The 19,067-nt window shown below is 42.5% G+C and overlaps 1 protein-coding gene across 18 annotated transcripts in view; it reads right to left on the minus strand.

Annotated features, from left to right (window-relative positions):
* Positions 1 to 19,067, minus strand: part of CACNA1C (calcium voltage-gated channel subunit alpha1 C) — an 812,008-nt gene that overhangs the window by 222,531 nt on the left and 570,410 nt on the right. For 16 of the 18 annotated variants that reach the window (XM_075005900.1, XM_075005795.1, XM_075005919.1 and 13 more), the window contains exons 6-7: positions 16,417 to 16,578; positions 10,902 to 11,098 (exon numbers count right to left, since the gene is read on the minus strand). In XM_075005900.1, coding sequence (XP_074862001.1) covers positions 10,902 to 11,098; positions 16,417 to 16,578 — 359 coding nt within the window. Of the gene's footprint in view, positions 1 to 10,901; positions 11,099 to 16,416; positions 16,579 to 19,067 lie in introns of those variants that run through there. The other 2 variants (XM_075005894.1, XM_075005884.1) reach the window with 1 other exon arrangement.

The raw sequence follows: 19,067 nt of genomic DNA on the forward strand, positions 1-19,067 counted from the left end.
ATTCCGAAAGTGGCATTTTTGAATTTTGCATGGCTGCCATTATGCTAATGAGGTGCCGCATATTCATGGTCAGTGCCTCATTAGCATCTTCTGAAATCCCTCATTAACATGCCCCTGCCAAAAGGAGGGGGCATGTGTAGACACAGCTCAAATGAATACTTCAGTCTTTCAAATTTAGATGAGGAAGCCATATTCACATTTCAATAACTCCTACCATTTTCTGTTCATGAAGTAATTCTTACAATTCACAAATATACACCTAGACTTATACTAATGTTAGCAAACTCACACCACATAACATACAGGAACTAAACCTTTCCGTGATTACCATCCTAACTTCTCATTAACATAATACACTAGACTTTTACTGAGGAAACCTTAATCAGACCTCTCAAATGTAGTGCAACTGCTACATTTTCAACAAAGACACGCTTAAATATATGATTGTAAACTTTGCAGACAAGGCTGAATCTTCTGCTCTATGTATGTGTGTCTTGTTAGTAACAACAGGTATTGTACTAAAATAGCCCTCTGAAAGGAAAATCTAAGCAGTAAATGAAGGTATGCTCTCTATTATGGCCCTCATGGAAGAACATTCACATTATGAGTAACAGAACAATAGCTCTCAAATTAACATCACCAAGAATGTCTTTGTTTTACAATAACTTCTCACTCTGGTGGCTCTTGATCCCCAGTGGCACCTCTTCTCTTTCTCATTTCCAGTTTCCTCTTGTCTTTTTAGCTAAGCTGGTTGATTCCCCATTATCAATTGTTCAGTCATCTCAAATGTTCAGCTTTCTGCCTCTCACTCATCAGAGATTACTGAGGATTTGATCCTCCAATTCTCCTGCAGGCATAATTCCCACCAAAATCAATGAACTTTGTCTCTATGCGAAATGCAGTAGCCAGTCCGAAGGGACCAATTCTGTCTTCTGTGTATGAAGTTCCAATAGAGTTCATTCATGTAACTGAGGCCAGAATTGGGCCCTATTCTTTTGAAAGCAACTAATTAAAACAAACGTAGGCTGGAAACAAATCGAAGAACTATATCATCTATTTCTAGAGCTTCAGTTTCTGGGGCCTCTAACAATCAATGTTTCTACCCCATAGTCATATATAATTACTTCCTTGGGGCTAGCAGATGGACCAAAGACAACATACCCAAAACTGAGCAGTGATTTCAGGGACTTCAGCTTTAGGATGGTCAACTTGATTCACCTCAAAAGGGATCGATGTTTCAAAAATTATCGAATATCTTCTCTAAAGCCAGCCCATTTAAGAGGATTCAAGTTGGGAACCCACACATTTTTGCAACCAAAATCACTTGTAATTCTTGAAAATTTTGTCACAACAAGTAAACTCTTAATTTTTCAATGTTGGGAAGAAGATGAGGGGTGGGAAGGTCTCTGTGGTAGAGAAGCCATCATTAGGAGAGAGTTTGAGGAAGATCTAAGAAAGATGGGTAAAGAAAAGGCAAGAGAAAAAACAGGGCTTTTAAAGAAGACCTTCATAAGCAGGAGCATTGGACAGAGGCACTTCATTAACATCACCCTATAAATATCCAAAAAAAAAGCTTATCCTAAATGCCCCTTAACATATACAGGAGGGGTACCTAAAGTGAAACTTTAGGGTCACATCAAATGCACTTTCTTAAAGTGCTCACTCTTTGTACGGAGGCCAGAAATGATCAGTTGCTGTGGGTGTAAAGCAACAAACTATTCCTATTAATCATTCAAGTAAGACAGACGTACAAGCAACTGTTAAGGTTGTACAGGTTGAATCTCTCTAATCTGGCATTCTCTAGTATGACAACATCTGTGGTCCAGCATGATTTTAGTTAGCTGGATGTCTGTTTATCAGAGGTGTGGCCAAGGTACCCATAGTCCCATAAAGTTTGTTTGCAGTCACCAGTCCTGGCTCTCGGTGTTTTGTGCTGTTTTTTAACTTCTAATTTATCCCTAAATGTCTTCTGTGAGCCCATTAAGCAGTAGAAGTGTTGGCAACATGCTAGACAATACTGACCTCCAATAGTTTGGCAAATTCTCTGGTTTGGCACCAGTCAGGTCCTGAGGGTGCCATATGAGAGAGGTTCAACCTGTATATTCATTTGTTTATGAAAAGCAGATTTGTGTAAATGTTTATGGCTTGGACCATAAATTCTAGGCTTGGCCATTACTCTCCTGGCAAGTCAATGTTGTGACCCCTCAGTAAGACAACATGTAGGCACCCCACTGTAAGGCACTGTTACAACACATTAAAATAGATTAACCTTTGTGAGACAGTTTGCTCGTGCTCTTTTATTTTTTTCATTTTTGTTGTTATTTTTCACATCCTTGCCAAATCCCACCAACATCATCTTAACCCCCTCCCTCCCAGTAAAAATCCAGCACTTTCTAGAAAAAATAAATGTAGGGACAGACGGAGGTATACTCTGAAAATCAGATTGTTCTCTTATGTGGAAAGCTTTACTGATTCAAGCCTGTGCACTGTAGGAATAAAAGGTTAGAAAGCACAACACAGCTGGTGAAAATTGGGGGTTGCAATTCTGCATTTAATATTTTCCACTCTGTGGCAATATCACTGTATTCCTCACATCTTCCTCATGAGGCTTCGTCAGGCTGTGGAGGAATGAGAAAAGCTCACAAAGCATGTCATGGCTGTCAGAAAAGTAAATCATGTCTCTTGCCTGGTTTCTTCCCCAATATGACTCCCTGACATGAGTTTCCAGGGTGACTGTGAGTTCTGGTTTCAAGCGCATTTGTGGTATCATAGATTCAAACATGTTGAAGTTGGAAGGGGCCTGTCAAGACAGCATATCTAACCTACTCCATCTAGCACATGACACTCTGTTATATTCCCTGGGATGGGTCAGCTACCCCACTTTGGAATATTTCCATAGATTCAGACTCATTGTGTTGTCTTGATGGCTCTTCCATGGCATTATTTCTCATACTATTGCAATGTGTTCTCATTCTGTGTAGGGACTGGTACAATCTATGTAGTCTGGTCATCTTTTAAATTTGAGGGGGGTTGAAATCTCGCTTTCCAGTTCAAGTCCCACTTAGAGCGGTGGGCTGAAACCCTGGATCTATTCTTGCCTAAAGTCGAAGAGGGACCAGATTAAGGGTTTGAGCTCATGTCCATTTCTAATTATATTCAAGCTAAACTGGCCCTTCTTTACTTTACAACAGAGCCTCTGTGAAAACTGTCCCGACAGGCACTGCACTCTCAATTTTCAGAGATTTTGGCCAAGAACTCAGAAGTATTGAATGAATTATATGAAACAAAACAAATCTCTCCTCACAGAGGTTGGCTGAATGGCTCTTGTTAAAAGTGGGCATCCTCCTTGATCCTAGAAATCAAGCTTCAAGGACGAGACTACATGCAGATCACCCCAGAGCCTGATTCCACCTGACACTGCACCAGAAGTAGTCATTTGCACACCACAAAGCAGGGGCAATCATTCTGATTTGGTAGAATTTCACACCCACTCTTTGCTCACTTTGCACTAGTGGAAATGACATTGCAAAGTGTAGCAGAATGTAGGACTGGGCCTCTGGAATACAGAGTATCTCTCTATTACAAAGACCATATCAGTATAGCTATGTTGGCATAGCCCTATAGTGTAGACATAGCCTACAGTGACAGAAGGGGATTTTCTTTCAGGCTGTGTCTACACTGAGCCCTAGTGCCAACAGTTTGATGCAAATAAGCAGTCTCGAAAATGCAAAATGGTGGCTCATTTGTATATTTGTATGGCAGAAGTTGATATTCATAAGGCTAATTTGCATATCGAGGCAGAAATCAAGCAGTGTGGATGGGGGTTCTGGTGGCAAACCCCCCCTCTGTCGCCAGCCCCTTATCCCTGGGAAAAAAATCAGGAATAAGGGGCTGCCAGCCAAGGGGGTTTCTGCTAGCAGAACCCCTATGTACACAGCTTGATTTCTGTGGTGATATGCAAATTAGCCTCATGAATATGCACATTATCTGTGTGAATATGCGCATAGCCATCATTTTGTATTTTCAAGACTGCTTATTTGCCTCAAACTGTCAGCACTAGGGTTCAGAGTAGACACAGCCTCAGTGTAGGAATACCTGAAAGGAAAGGGGAAGCCCTCTTCCACATTGGGGGTTTGTCAGCAGTGTTCCCTGTAAGCTGAGCAGTTGGGCAGCCACCAAGGAGAGATTCAGGTGCCACCCAATTGATTAGCACAGTGCCACAGCTACCCACAGCTGGCCACATGTGTTTCTATTGGCGGTTCACATTTGTACATGCCTTTGTACACGTAACAAAATTGATTCCACCCATGGATGGAAAAAATAGAGGGAGCACTGCTTGTTGGTAAAGCTATGTTAGTCAGGGACGTGGTTTTTTTCACACCGGTGATTGACACTGATACAATTTTTCAGTATAAACCAGGCTTGAAGCTGCACAAGGCAGTCTACATGCAGTGTGTCCCAGGTCTCAAGCTGCACATGAAGTTTAATAGCCATTCTAGATATTGGCCTTATTGTAGAGCATATTAATGATAAGAGGCACCCTCCCCCCCCAGCACAAAGGAGAGCAACAAAACTGCTACAAATAGTTAAAAGTAAGCCCGTTTAGGATAACTTGATCTGTTCAGACTGGAGAAGGATTGGGGAAATTTGATAAATATCTACAAATACTTAACCGGGATTTCATGAAGTAGACAGAGATTAATTATTCCCATTAGTCAAAGAGGGAACAAGGAATGAAGACTTACAATAGAGAGTTACTTTAAAATATAGAAGGGGCACAACCTGTCACATTTTGTTCTGGCTCTTCCTCTGAATGTCCCTAAAGTTCAGTGGTGATCTGAATGGCATTTGGTCAGATTTGTCCCTACTCTAAAACTTTAGAGCAATGGAACTAGCTGCCAAGACTTGACATTCAGCAGTTCAGAAGCAATATAAGAATGATAAAGTCAATCTTGTCCTGATAAACAGGAAATAGGATGACCACCTCAGATTCCTTCCAACTCATATCATTCCGTGATACATTGCCAGGGATACTTTGGATGTCCAGGGTTATGTCTACACTAGCACCCCACTTTCGAAAGGGGGATGCTAATGAGACACTTTGGGATAAGCTAATGAGGCACGGCAATGAATATGCAGCACCTCGTTAGCATACGGCGGCCACGGCACTTCAAAAGTGCTGCTTTCAATCGTGGACAGCTTGTCTACAACGGGTCCTTTTTGAAAGGACCCTGCACACTTCAAAATCCCCTTATTACTATAACCAAACAGGAATAAGGGGATTTCAAAGTGTGTGGGGTCCTTTCAAAAATGACCCCATGTAAACGAGCTGCGCATGATCAAAAGAGGCACTTTCAAAGTGCTGCGGCTGCCATTATGCTAATGAGGTGCTGCACATTCATCGCAGCACCTCATTAGCATATCCTGAAGTGTCTCATTAGCACCCCTCTTTCGAAAGGGGGAGTGCTAGTGTAGACACAGCCCAGAATGTTAACACATCTGAGACTCAAACATCCATATTCTTAGGGAGGAGTTCTACAATATCGGATGAAAAATGAACCACCTCATTCTGGATCTGCAAATATAGGAGATACTATGGTAAGCTAGTACGAAGACAGAAGTTGCTCTGGCTCTGCTTCAGCAATCCATCCCCATAAAACAAAACAGCTGATCACATGCTTTGTTTAGGTACATGTTCCAGCCTGATTGGTGTCAATAGGATTTAAAATTAAACATGTGCTTGAGTCCTTTGCTAAATAGGGGACTTTGGCAGTTAAATATATTTTTTGCTCTATGGAGGCCTCTTTGCATATGTTATACTTAGTAATAATAATAAACAGCAACAACAACTTTATTGTCAAAAGTCTTCAATTTTTCAAAGAAGTGCCTCACCTTAGACGAACCTGAATTAAACACTCTGAAAAATGTTGAATATTCACCCTCCCACCCACTGAAGTCTTGTGGAGCTGTGGGTGCTCAGTGCCTCACTGGATTTGTATCATAAACAGTTAATTTGAAGTATTTAAACTACTATTTTCCTATATTGTCTTATTTTGTAATCACAAGGCCTCTTCAATACTTTTAAAGATAGGGGCTAGTAATATTATTTAAAGAGTTATTTAAAGAGGCAGTGCCACACAAGTGACAGCACTGGGCTAACATTTTCAGTGCTTGAAAGGTTAAGATGTCATTTAGGGATTTCAGAGCATAGTTCTGCTCAGATTTACAGCTTGTGCATCCTCACTGTCTTGCATGCAGAATTTGGAGCACAGTAAATTAACAATAATATCAACACCTATAATAGCAAATAAAGTAATATTAAACTTTATAAGGAAGGCCATAATTTTTTGCAAACATTCAAAGGAAACCAACCTATTTTACACACTATCCACTCAGTGAGCGAGGTGCTTAGAAAGTCTATTGATTTTATTAACATTAATTTAAAAACATTTTATGAAATGAAAGTTTGCTTATTTGAACGCCTCTGACACTTTTCATGGGCAGTCAGGTTATCAGCAGGGAAATGATCTCATGAAATGGAAGGGAGAGGCTTCATTAAAGATTAGAAAAACAGCAAAACTGAGCGAGAATACAGTAGAGAATGAGGTCAAAATCTGCAATAACACCTAAGCGTCTTAGGAGCTCAAATTTCATGGAATGCCAATTGGACTTAAGCAGCTAGATCACTTGGGAAAATTCTACCTCGATTGGGAAATTGGCACCTAAATTCACTCTGGTATTGGATGGTTGTTGGGTCTGTTGTTAGAATCTGGACAGACAGACTTCAGACATCTTACTAAGTGGCTAGCTGTACTTTCAGCACTTGAGAGGTGTTTAAGCACCCTCAGCTCCCATTGACTTAAATCAGACTTGTGAGAGCTCAACACCTCTCAGAATCTGTCACTGGTGGAGGGGAAGAGGGAAGCAGAAGTGAATATTACAAGGCACTTAGCCAAGGAAATTGCTCTATTGGATGAACATTTTCAACCACTTCATTCAGCTCAAGGGCTTCAACCTTGATCTACTGATTTTTAGGCCAGACTTTCAGACTTGAAGGGAGAGCAAAGAAAATTGCCTACCTCTAATTCCTGTCTTCAGAAGGTAGTTATTGCAATAGATCCCATACCCATATATATTCCTGTGGGTCCAGGTCTTGGGCATGCAAGTACATGTGGAGCATTGAGAAATTAAGGCCAGGATTTTTAAAAGTGGAGGAAGGGCTGTTAAGTCCTGACCCTATTGAAGTCAATGGAAATTTTACCATTGTTTCAATAGAACCAGGATTTTGTTCTGGGTAGTTAAACTGGCAAGATTTTCAAAGTGCCAAATACCCCAGCAGCTCTCTCTAGACTGTGGATGTCAATCACTTTTAAAAGTCAGGTTGGTGATTCAGGTGTTAAATAATGATGTAGGAGCAAAAACTTCAGATGCATTTTGAAAATAATGGCCTAAGATTCTGACTTTTTCACCCACTAATGAGGCACAAGCCCTAGAAACTGCCTGCATTTTTCTTGATATACAAGTTAAGATAGAAAACAAAAACCATTTCTTTTCCTTGTTCCCCAGAGAATGAGGGTGAGAGGGAATCTATTATTCTCAACCCCCTAATATGATACATTGGCTCCTTTAAAGTGCCTTAGTATCATGTGGTTGTCCACTGGATAACAGAGTAACGTCTCTTGACTAGACACCACCACCAGGCTAACTATAAGCAGAAAAATGGCTCAGTGGTTAACACAGAGACTTGGGACCTAAGAGATTTGGGTTATGATCCAGGCTCTACTAGGCTAAGTCTACACAGCAGTGTTATTTTGGAAGAGATTTTTTGGAATAACTTTAGGAGTTGGTGGTATGATTTTTTTTTTCATTACAGAGATTTTCCCATTTTGTTATTGACACTATGGCCGTGTCTACATGAGCCAAAAACTTCGAAATGGCCATGCAAATGGCCATTTCGAAGTTTACTAATGAAGCACTGAAATACACATTCAGCGCCTCATTAGCATGCGGGCGACTGCGGCACTTCGAAATTGACGTGGCTCGCCACCGCACGGCTTGTCCAGACGGGGCTCCTTTTCAAAAGGACCCTGCCTACTTCGAAGTCCCCTTATTCCTATGAGCAAATGGGAATAAGGGGACTTTGAAGTAGCCAGGGTCCTTTCAAAAAGGAGCCCCCTCTGGACTAGCCGCGTGGCAGTGAGCCACATCAATTTCGAAGTGCCGTGGCTGCCCGCATGCTAATGAGGCGCTGAATATGTATTTCAGCGCTTCATTAGTAACCTTTGAAATGGCCATTTGCATGGCCATTTGGAAGTTTTTGGCTAGTGTAGACACGGCCTATATGTGGAACTTTAATTCCAGCTTGTAAGGGAGCACAGAAGTAGCCATCCAACACTGCCGGGACTGCAAAAAACCTTTGGAGTCAGCTAACCCTGCTCCCCTACACCTCTGACCAAAATCTAGCATGGAGTGGGGAGAAGAGACGGGAGCCTGTCTCATTTGGGAGCTAATTGGTGAGGAGGCAGGAACTCTCTGTCTGCCTGCCTGAAGAAATGGTCCAGTAAACTGACAGCCAGCACAGCCACTTGAAGCAAGTAAGAACTTCTGTGCCAAGACAAGCCTGAAAATAAGCCCCAGCACGTTGGGCAACTGGACAAGTGGGGCCATTCCCCAAACTGAAGAGACTGGTAGGAAGTAGCCCAGGGAAGGGGGTTTGACTCTCTGTAGACACCATCTCCTCTGGTTAGGGGTTGATCTATACTGCACCCAGGGATGGGACCTAGTACAGAGGAGCGGGGTGGGGTCTAGGTCCCTCTACTACCATCATTGGCTTTACAGATGGAAAGACTACTGCTCTCATCACTAGGGCACCTGGCTGCAGAAGACCCTATCCCACAGCCTAATTAAGACTTTTGTATGTGTGAGAATAGCTTGGAACTGAGACCAAGAACTTTTTTTCATTTCCAAAGCAAGTGTTCTACATGTCCACACCCTGAAGACCAGGAGTTGTCCTCAAGAATGAATACATAAGCATGTACTATAATTAGAGGCCTTGATGTACTGTACTGTATGAAAGAAGAAGTAACTGAGGAAAGTAGCTCAAATCAAACCAAAACCTAACAGCCAAAAGCTAGGCTGCTGTAGGGATTCCATGAAAAATGAAGCAATCGGTAGCAGTCACCATAGAAGAGAATTTATTGGTGGCTATATGCTTTGGGCTCTTAATAGTATGTGAATAAGAACTGATTACTGTATCCTGAGTGTTTCATACCCAGTCCTGTGAATGATGCAGGGACCCCAGCGTCAGGGATAGTCTATTTTAAAATCTCCCTTTAGAGAAAATCATGGTAATTTGGGGGATTCATTTCTTATGAATAAATGGTGTACGATGTGCAATGCCACCCTTTATTATTGACAACCTTGTTCACCTGGTTTTGGAATCTCTCGGCTGAACGGCCTCTGAGTATCCCTCAAATACACAGAGATGCAGCTCTCAGCCATTAGCGTGATGGACGCTATTGAAATACAATAGATATAATCTTTGTATCAAATACTGAAAAAAATTGCCTGGTTTCTTTTCCGGTTTTAGTTTGTTCTTCACTCTTACTATTAATGTATACTTTTACTTCAAGTAAGCCTAATTTTAATTTTGCAGGACCCAGATTGCTCTCCAATATTTTCATGTCTGCCTCTTATCTCAATCACCAGGAGGGGACATGCACCACATAGCTAATATCAGTTTAAAAGGGTGAAAAGGCAATCATTATCTGCGTGAGTCTCGTTCCTATGCAAGCATTACACTGTAGACACTCTAAGACTTCAAAGAGAAGTATTTTAACCTCTAACTAAGTGGCAGGTGGAATGTAGTTTCAGCTTCAAATTTAAAGGGAGATGTGGTGTGTGGGTGTGTATCGCCCTAATCCAGATCTTTTTCTCATTTTCCTGAGCATATTTTGTGTTTATTCTACCATGCACTGAACCTCACATTCTATCTACACTGAAATTCCTATCGTACTGGGGAAACCGTATGTTATGTGGAAGTCTGTAAACACAGTTAAAATCCAGACTCTCACAGTGCCGTCAGGACTAAACCATGTTTTGCTGCAACCGGGGAGAAGCCAAAGCAGTAGCATAGTTGAGGACACCAGGTAAGTCCCATTTACAATGGAAGATCAATCCTTATTTTAACTGTTGTGGGACCACCATGCTTTTAGGGGGTCCCTAAATGAGGGGACCTAAAAAAGATGAAGGAAGCTGAATGAAAGTCTCCAGGTTAGGGCTAGGGTAAGGATGAGAGTTAATTTAAGGTTAATGTAGAAATTGAGCATAGGATTTGAATCATGATTAAGATAAAAAGGCAAGTCATTATCTAGGTCAATATCAGAATTAGGATCAGGGTAAGAATTAAGGTCAGAATGAGGTCCATAATTAGGATTAGAGTGGGGATCTAGAAGAATTTTTTGAACCTTCTTACGAAATCCATGAGTCTCCTCATTTTGGTGCCTTTGGTACAAGGCTGCTAAGTGAAGTACATAGTTACTTTTGCTCATTAAAACTATAGCAGCCTCAGTAATTTGGATTTATGTGAGATAGTTCATGCATTGGGAGGGTCACTCAATGACACCCTGCTCAACAAAGCTATGTTGCAGCTTCTGAAACCAAAATGCTATCTGCCATATTTTAACATTTGAATATAACATTTACATTTTAAAAACTACGACAGCTGACGGCTTGCATGTCTCCCCACTGATGCACTAAATTAATTACAACCAGGTATTATTAAATATTTCACTACAACACACAACCAGTGGTCAAAACAAAGACCAAGCCAGAGCCCCATATTCTCAGCATGGCAAGGCAGCACTACCGATCCCAAGGACTGGACATTTTCAGATACATACCCAGTACAGTACATCTGTCCAGCCCTCCATAGTGATGCACTGAAACACAGTTAACATGGCAAAAGCAAAGTTGTCAAAATTGGTAATGCCGTGCTTCGGTCCTTCCCAATCTCCTCTGCATTCAGTGCCATTTGGACACTGTCGTCCATGTGCTGATGGAAGGGCACAGGGAGAGGCCTCTTCATCTCCAGATGGATCTTAAATGGTGGGGGAAAAAAAGAATGAGAGAATTATTAAGCACTGCATGATTCACTAGCAAGACAAAAGAAGGATGCTTACTTTTTTGAGACTAGACTCTTCTAGTGCATGTGATGCATTATTTGAAGATGACACCAAAAAGTGTATTAGTTTTGAACAGGCACCATTTTTGGTTTGGCAATTTTATTTTTGCAGAGGATGGACAAGCTGCCAATTGTGACCACCAAAACTGTTATTTACATTTTCAATACCCCCTTTTCTACAAGCAAGACACACGGCACTCATATATAAGGAGATGTTAATTTACATCTATTGCATTTCTTTGGTGTGCACATTGCAACTGTGATTTTCTATTCCAACATCAATTGGCAGTCTGGGATAAGTTAAGGTTATGTCCCCAAGCACTGAACTAACAGAAGTTTTATTCCTGTGGAGCACCTTATCTCTAAGAGAGCTAAACTTCAGGCTTCAGAGCTGCAAAGGGATGCTGGAGTAATGTCAAACTGCTGTGATTCATTGCTGGAGCTTAGAAGCTTTGCAGAATGTTACCTACAGGTCCTGTCATGCTCAGAAACTTGCAGAACCATAACTTTTGACTAACCACTTGTCTATTATATATGTTTGGGGTTTCTCCCAATACCTTTGTAAAATGATGGACCCAAGTTCCACGTCTGTTTCAACTTGCTAGCGTGTTGAAAAGTCCATGAAAAACATTTTAATGCATACAAATAAATACAAAAACAAATTCTAGTGACATGTATTGAGAGTGATTGATCAGTGAGAGTACAATCCTGCCGTCCTTATTCAGGCAACACTATCAATGAAAGCAGTGGGAGCTTTGCCTGGATGAGGACTTCAAGATAAGGGGTTTGTTTTGTTTGTTTCTTATTCCTATCCAATGAGACAGGTCATTCTTGTGAGATTTCCAAAAATTCTAGTAGTGTTTACACCAACTTACTTCAGGATTAGCAAGATCAGAATCAGATGCCTCCAGAATAGCTACCATAGAGACTATTAACGGAGGGTAAAAATCCATGGCAGTTATAGTACATTTTCCACCAATTTAAATTTGCAGACCTTATAGGAAAGTGGAAACAAGAGAACTCCCACAGAAATCTGCCTCTGAACAATATTTTCTTGCTATATGATTGCAATTGGATCAGAGACGTCAGCACCCAGTATCTCACAAGGATCACTGGTGCTCAGATCAAATAAATCAAACGATAAGCAGCAGGTGAACATATGTGTGAGTGACAAGCCAATGAATTTTCTTATTTCCTGATAGATTTTGTGTGCAGAATTCCTCCCATTAATTCATTTGCACTTTCAGAGAAGCTGCCCTTATAACCATAGCCACATCCTGAATGTGAAAAAGCAAGGGCTGATCCTAGACTAGAAACTTCTCTTCCATGATGGTAATTAAATTTTATTGTACAATCTGTGTAGCTGAGGACTTACAGAATTAGACGAGTTGTTCAGCTCTATGTTCCTGGCTCAAATACAACTCAGACTGTCAGTTTGAAAGTCATTACTATCTTATTGCTTTAGTCCATGGGAAATAAACTGGAGGTCTCAGCCCAGCTTCCAATGGCAAACATCCACATTAAAAACATGACCACGCTCAGGGGGAATTGACAGCTCTGCTGGACATTACAACAGACAGGCCAATGGGCCATGGAGACTGAGCAAAACTCACACACGTACACCTAGACTCTCCAGATCAAAGGTGAGTCCTGTTTGTAGGGCAGAGTGGAATGAGCTTCAATGTTCGCTCCCCATATTGTACTTATTTTACGGAGAGATAGAGGACTCCAGTCTCCAGTGCATGGCCCTTCCAACAGCACTGAATGTTTTAATTCACATCCTTCTCACTTGTGTACACGTGCAAAGGGAGCCTCTATTATTGCTGCTTGGTCATGCCTTGCTACCTGGTCCTGTAGAGGTAATCAGCCTGTTCTCTTTCTGTTTTCCACAAGCAGAAGCCCTCCAGCAACTGCTCTTGATGCACTGCATGTTACTAGGATCCTCTTCGCTAGGGCACAGGGATAAAATCATTGCCTTAAAAAATAATTTATTCACAAAACAAGAGAAAACACTCAAACATTTCAGTTGCAGTACAGAGAATTACTGACTAGGCTTGGCTAGGTATTACAGGTGGGTTGTACCACACAACAGTCAAATCACTGCTCCACTAACTGACTTGACCAAAAGAAACAACCAAATGTGGTCAAGTGGACTGACCAGTGCCAGAAAGCTTTTGAGCAGTTTACGGCTGTCCTGATATCTGACCCTGTACTAAGGGCCCCAGATTATGACAAGCCTTTTGTCATCACTACAGCCACATCTGAGCATGGTGTCAGGGCAGCTCTAATGTAGAAAAGACCAGATCAACAATTTCATCCTATTGTGTTTGTCAGCAAAAAAAAACTCTCTAAAAGAGTAAGCCACTGGTCTGTCACTGAGAAAGAATGCTATGCTATTGTGTGTGCTCTAGAGAAGCTACGACCATATGTGTGGGGACAACGCTTTCTTCTGCAGACTGACCATTCTGCACTAAAGAGACTTCACTCAGAGAGTCTAACAAAAAACTCCTTTGATGGAATTTAGATCTCCAAGACTTCAGCTTGGACATAAACACAGTTCAGGAGCTTCTGACAAAGTGGCTGATGCACTCTCTCATGAGGGATTCCCAGAGTCGGTTACTTAGGACATTTCTTGTATATCAGGCATTGTACTTCACAAATGTGGAAGTGTTTTGTTGGTGCTTCATGTAAATCATACAAATGTTTAAGTGTGCCTGCATCTTATTAACTTTGTTTTCCTAGACCTCCTGAAGGAAATTACAGCCAGTGTGGACTTCCATCACTGTTATAATTTCAGGGGTGTGACCAGAATTAATGCCTGTAAAGGGTTAACCCTCACAGAGGGCTCTCAGCAGGGGGCAGTCTGGTAAACCAATGGGGGAAGACAAACTTTTTTGAGCTGAGAGCAATTGCAGTCTGGGGGATCTTTATCTGAGTGGCTGATGCAGAGGAGATACAGAGAGAAATGACTGTTCCTAAGCAGTTGGAATGAATCCAGTAAATATCCTGGCTGTCTCATAATCAGCCACAAATATGTAAGTAGAAGGGAAATGTTTAGTTAGATGCGATCAGGTTATTTGTTATTTTGAAACTGGTGTAGACTTTTTCATTTGCTCTGGTTAAAGATTTGAGTTTTTCCCACATACTCTGTAACTTCTAAGCTGAATATCAGGGAAGGAATTCTCTGTGCTGCAACCAGCTTTTGAGTGTTTTCTCTTGTTTTGTGAATAAATTCCTTTTTTTAAAGCAATTATTTGATTCCTGTGTCCTAGGGTATGACTTTACTCACCTGGTATTTGACATACTGCAACTGATCCACCAGAGTTTGATTTTGCTGCATCAGTGAAGACACGGAAGAATCGATCTCTCTGGGCTTGGCCATTGACTTTGGTACTCCACACTGCTGTGTGGAGTAAGGACATCAGCGTGAGCCTGAACAGCCCCAGTCTTCACTTGGGAACAAAGCTGATCCTGATAAGTCAATTCTTGTTACACTAATGGTGTAACTAGAATTGTGCATCTGGGATCGACTTTGTTACCTAGTGTAGACCAGGCCCTAGAGAAGAGTCTGTGTATATTCATGCCTTAGACTGAAAGGTCAGCTATCAGATTACAACTCTTTGTTTCCAAGCTCCCTCCTGGGGGGTTAAGAATTTGGGGTACCCCACAGGGAGAAATCCCAAGTGCGTCTTCCTGGGTAAAACATTTTTTTTCACTTGGGTGGCATTGGCAACTGTCCCCCAGGGTCAGGGAAGCTGTGACATGGGGGAGCTTTTATAAGCAGGACCTTAATAGGGAAGGCATTTTTAAGGTTTGGTGGGCCTCCACTTTCTGCACTCAGAGTGTCAGAATGGGGAGACAGCCCTGACAGTATTAACCACCATTTTACCCTTCATGTTGGCAAGTATAGTTGTGTTTAGAATTGTTAGCTGATGATGGTTGGCTCTAGGAATCTTAAACCTGGAACATCCTATTAAAACACTTGCAAGCATCAGTGTAGGGAACTCAAGTTTCCATTTAGCTCAGCAGTGAGTGGTGCTATATAAATGTCTAAATTAAATACATAACATAGAAAGCTGTTTGATAAACAGAAGTCTTCTGGCTCTACAGCTACCCACAGGGCCACTCACACCAGCATTCCTCTCTCTCTCTCTCTCTCTCTCTCTATCACACACACACACACAAACACACACACGCACGCACTGATCAATCGTAAAATTAGCAAAACTGCAAGGAGGAGTTTGTGAAACTGGCTAAACCCAGCACAGCATCTTGGAGCAAAATTCTAATTTTTTTTTTTGTCTATCTGGTAAATCAGCAGTGCCCACGTACCTCCCCAGGTGATTGCGGCTTGTATTGGTGCTGTAGCCCACTCCAGCAGGGAGAGGGTTACAAGCAGACCAGAGGGAACCTGTGCAAACACAGCCAATTAAGGCACAGTTATGGATGGTCAATCAGGGCCAAGCTGGGCTCTATAGAAAGTGTACCAGGTGGAGTGGAGCTCACTCTTGCTCTGGCTAAGGAGGAAGAACTGGCTCTGATGAAAGGGCAGAGTGGGTTCTAGGGTCATGGGAAAGTGGCCCAGCGAGTGTGGGCAGTGGAGGGGAGAGGATGACAGAACCAGGCTGACATGAGAGGGTCCCTGGCTTTGAGCCCAGAGTAGTGGGAGGAACAGCCCCGTCCCCCTTTTCCCTTACACTGCACCTTGCCGCACTGGAGCATGGCCAATGTAGACTGTTTGCCCCTTAGGTGAGGGGCTAGATGTCGGCTGCAGTCAGCCATGGAAGCAGGTGCCAGGACTGAGGACTGCTGATACCCCTGGAAGTGGGGAGAATGATGGGCACTGTTGGAGTGCAGTGTCCTGAAGGGCATTCCATGGTCCAAGAAGTGATGCAGGTTCACAGAGGCACAGTGGAAACAGGAGTGCACAGTGATAAGAGGCAAAGCAGCACCTGAAGAGGGCGTCTTGCTCTCAAATTGAGCTCACTCCTGGACTGACCAGCAGGAGGTGGCACTGCAGTGAGTTTACCCAGTTAGAGGGCCCAATTCATTGTTGCACTACACCTTGTGTTGTCATATATACACCAGTGCTCAAATACTGCCAGATGGATATTTAAACACTACCAGATCGTAATGGTACCATCGAATACCCTCTTTGAACCAGGGTAAATGTTACACAAAATGCAGGGCAACAGTGAATTGAGCGCTCCCTGCACCTATAACATATTCCTTACCTATTAAACCACTGGTCGTTGAGTAGCAGGTCTTGTGCATCTTCCCCATGAATAGCTCCAGCCCAATGATGGCATAGATAATTATGACAAACAGCACCAGCAGGGCAATGTGCAGCAAGGGGACCATAGCCTTGATAATGGAATTTAAAACCACCTGGAGACCTGCAGAGAGGGGAAAAGGCAATCCTGTCGGTAAGAGAACAAACCAAAGCAAGCACAACCACCGAGGACTGTAAACTGCAGACAAATGCTTCATTACTAGTGAGCACTTGCACTTCTCCCTGCCCAGCATTTGCCAAATAGACGATAATGACTGACATTTATACAGCACTTTTTATCCAGAGGGCTGCAGAGTATTTTACAGACTTAGCACAGCAAACCTGACTTATGGAATAAATGACTGAAGGGATCATTTCACCAGTCATGAAATACTAGCAACTTTGTGATGGAACACAGCAGCTGCTCCTTTAGATTCCCAAAACTCAGTTATAGAGTTTTCCTTGGGGGATGTATGTGAGAGAAAAGAGATAGAAAAAGCAAGACAAACACATCTCAGCCAAGAGCAAAGGTGAAGTAAGTAATGCCAGTGAGCCACATGCAGAGTCAGTCTTAGGGGCTGGCAAACTGGGTGGTCACCCAGGACCGCCACTTTCAAGGGGCTGCCAAAAAGCTGGTTTGGCGTGTTGGGCTCAGCTGTTGTCTCAGCAGCCAGCTTTCCCTTGTGCTGTGCACTCCTGAGCGGGTGCTCTGCTCCTGGGTTGGCCCCCGCTGCGCTGTGCTCCATGCACTCTGGGGTGGGTGCTCTGTTACTGGGCAGCCTTCATCAGGCTGCATGCTCCAGGACTGGGTGGCTGTTGGGTGTGCGGTGTTGGGCTTGGGGTTACTGTGGGGGCTGCCATAGTCAAGGGGCCACCAAAATTTGCCCAGGGCCACCAGTTGGCTAGGACAGGCCCAAGCCACGTGCCTAGATCTGACAGAGCAGTTCTTGCAGCGTAGAGAAGGAAGGTAGAAGCAAGGCTTCTTTCTGCTCCCCCAGTCTTGGTCTGTCAGAGGGCCAAGGTAGATTGTGTTGATTATACTCTGCTGTCTCAAGATTGCCAAGAATCCTGTACTTCATCTTTGCCCAATCCCGTCTCAGGCTATGTCTACACTAGCCCAGAAGATCAACCTGCTCAGACCGATCTTCTGGGTTTTGATTTCATGTGTCTGGTAGGGATGCACAAAATTGACCTATCAGGGTTTGGCATCGATCACTGTGTTCATCGCAAGACATGACAATTAACGGGGGGTCGATGGGAGAAACTCTCCCATTGACCTTCTTACTTGAGGACAGCCAGGTAAGTCAATTGCAGATACATTGATTCTAGCTATGCAGCTGCCGTAGCTACAATTGTGTATCTGCAACTGACTTACTTTCCTTAATGTAGATACAGCCTCAACTTGACAAGGAATGTCCTCTACTCCTATTGGGTAAGCCAGAACTAGGTGCTGCTTTTACAGCCCCTTGGGCTTTCCCCTACAAAAGGGGAATCCCCAGATGGTCTGTCAGCATTGTTCTCTGTCTTCTTTGCCGATGGAGAACAGTGAGAACACTGGTGATGCTGCACTTAAGACACAGGTCCAGGAATCAAGAAATCTGAACCCAGGGTCTGGCTCTGCCACAGACTTCTTGTGTGACAGTGGGAAGTCATTGATGGTCTGATTTGCAGAGGGTGATGAGGTCCCATAATTCCATTTGGAATTGATGGGACTTGAAGGTTCTCAGCCCCTGGAACTTCTCTGTGCCTCAATTCTCCCACTTCTAAAATATGAATAATAATATCTATGTCACAAGCCCATTGTTAGGCTACTGTTAATTCACTAATGTTTATGAAGTTGTAACTCCTCATTCTGATGGTGCCAATACAATAAATAGCACAGCATTATTAGGCTGTCAATGTTGGGCTCATGTAGAGGGCTCCCACTGGATGTTTCAAGTACCTACTGTCCTTCAGCTGGGAAACCGACAGTTCACAACTGTTATCAGAGCCTTAGGGTTTGCAGTAGCTGTTAGCCTTGAATTAACCCATTCATGCCTCCTATTAATTCTGTCATCTTATCAAAGAGGTTGATATTAACTGTGATTTCTGAAACATGAGTTGTAAATATCTGCTGTACACCCAGAGAGTTTGCAATAATCATTAAATTCTTCAAATCTGTATTCCAAGACACAGGTATTATAGTTTTTACTATTGTTATAACAATTAATCTAATTTAAATGTATTCTAATGATGATGCTATATTTTAAATAAGTATTTTCAGTTATATGCAAATCACTTGTCTCTGACAGAGCAGACTGAAACTTTTAATTTGTTCCTCTGACTATCCCTGGACTCAGGAAGAATGACTAAAGAAGATGTCAATAGTCAGACTAATTGGATTGTTCATTCCTTTTCCATAACCTGAGTTAACTGTCAATATCACTATGCGGATAGCATTTTCAGAGAGTGTTTCTTGAGTGGTTATAGTCATGTGGCTTACAATTTTACCACTCACATCACCTCCCAAGGTGTGCTGTACTCAGCATGATATGCTCTGCTTCTTGTATAATAATCCATAAGTGAAATACAATACAGATATTATTAGGTGTTCACTTCACATTAGAAAAGGAT

This window comes from Carettochelys insculpta, chromosome 1, assembly GCF_033958435.1.
Source record: "Carettochelys insculpta isolate YL-2023 chromosome 1, ASM3395843v1, whole genome shotgun sequence".
NCBI lineage: Eukaryota > Metazoa > Chordata > Testudines > Carettochelyidae > Carettochelys > Carettochelys insculpta.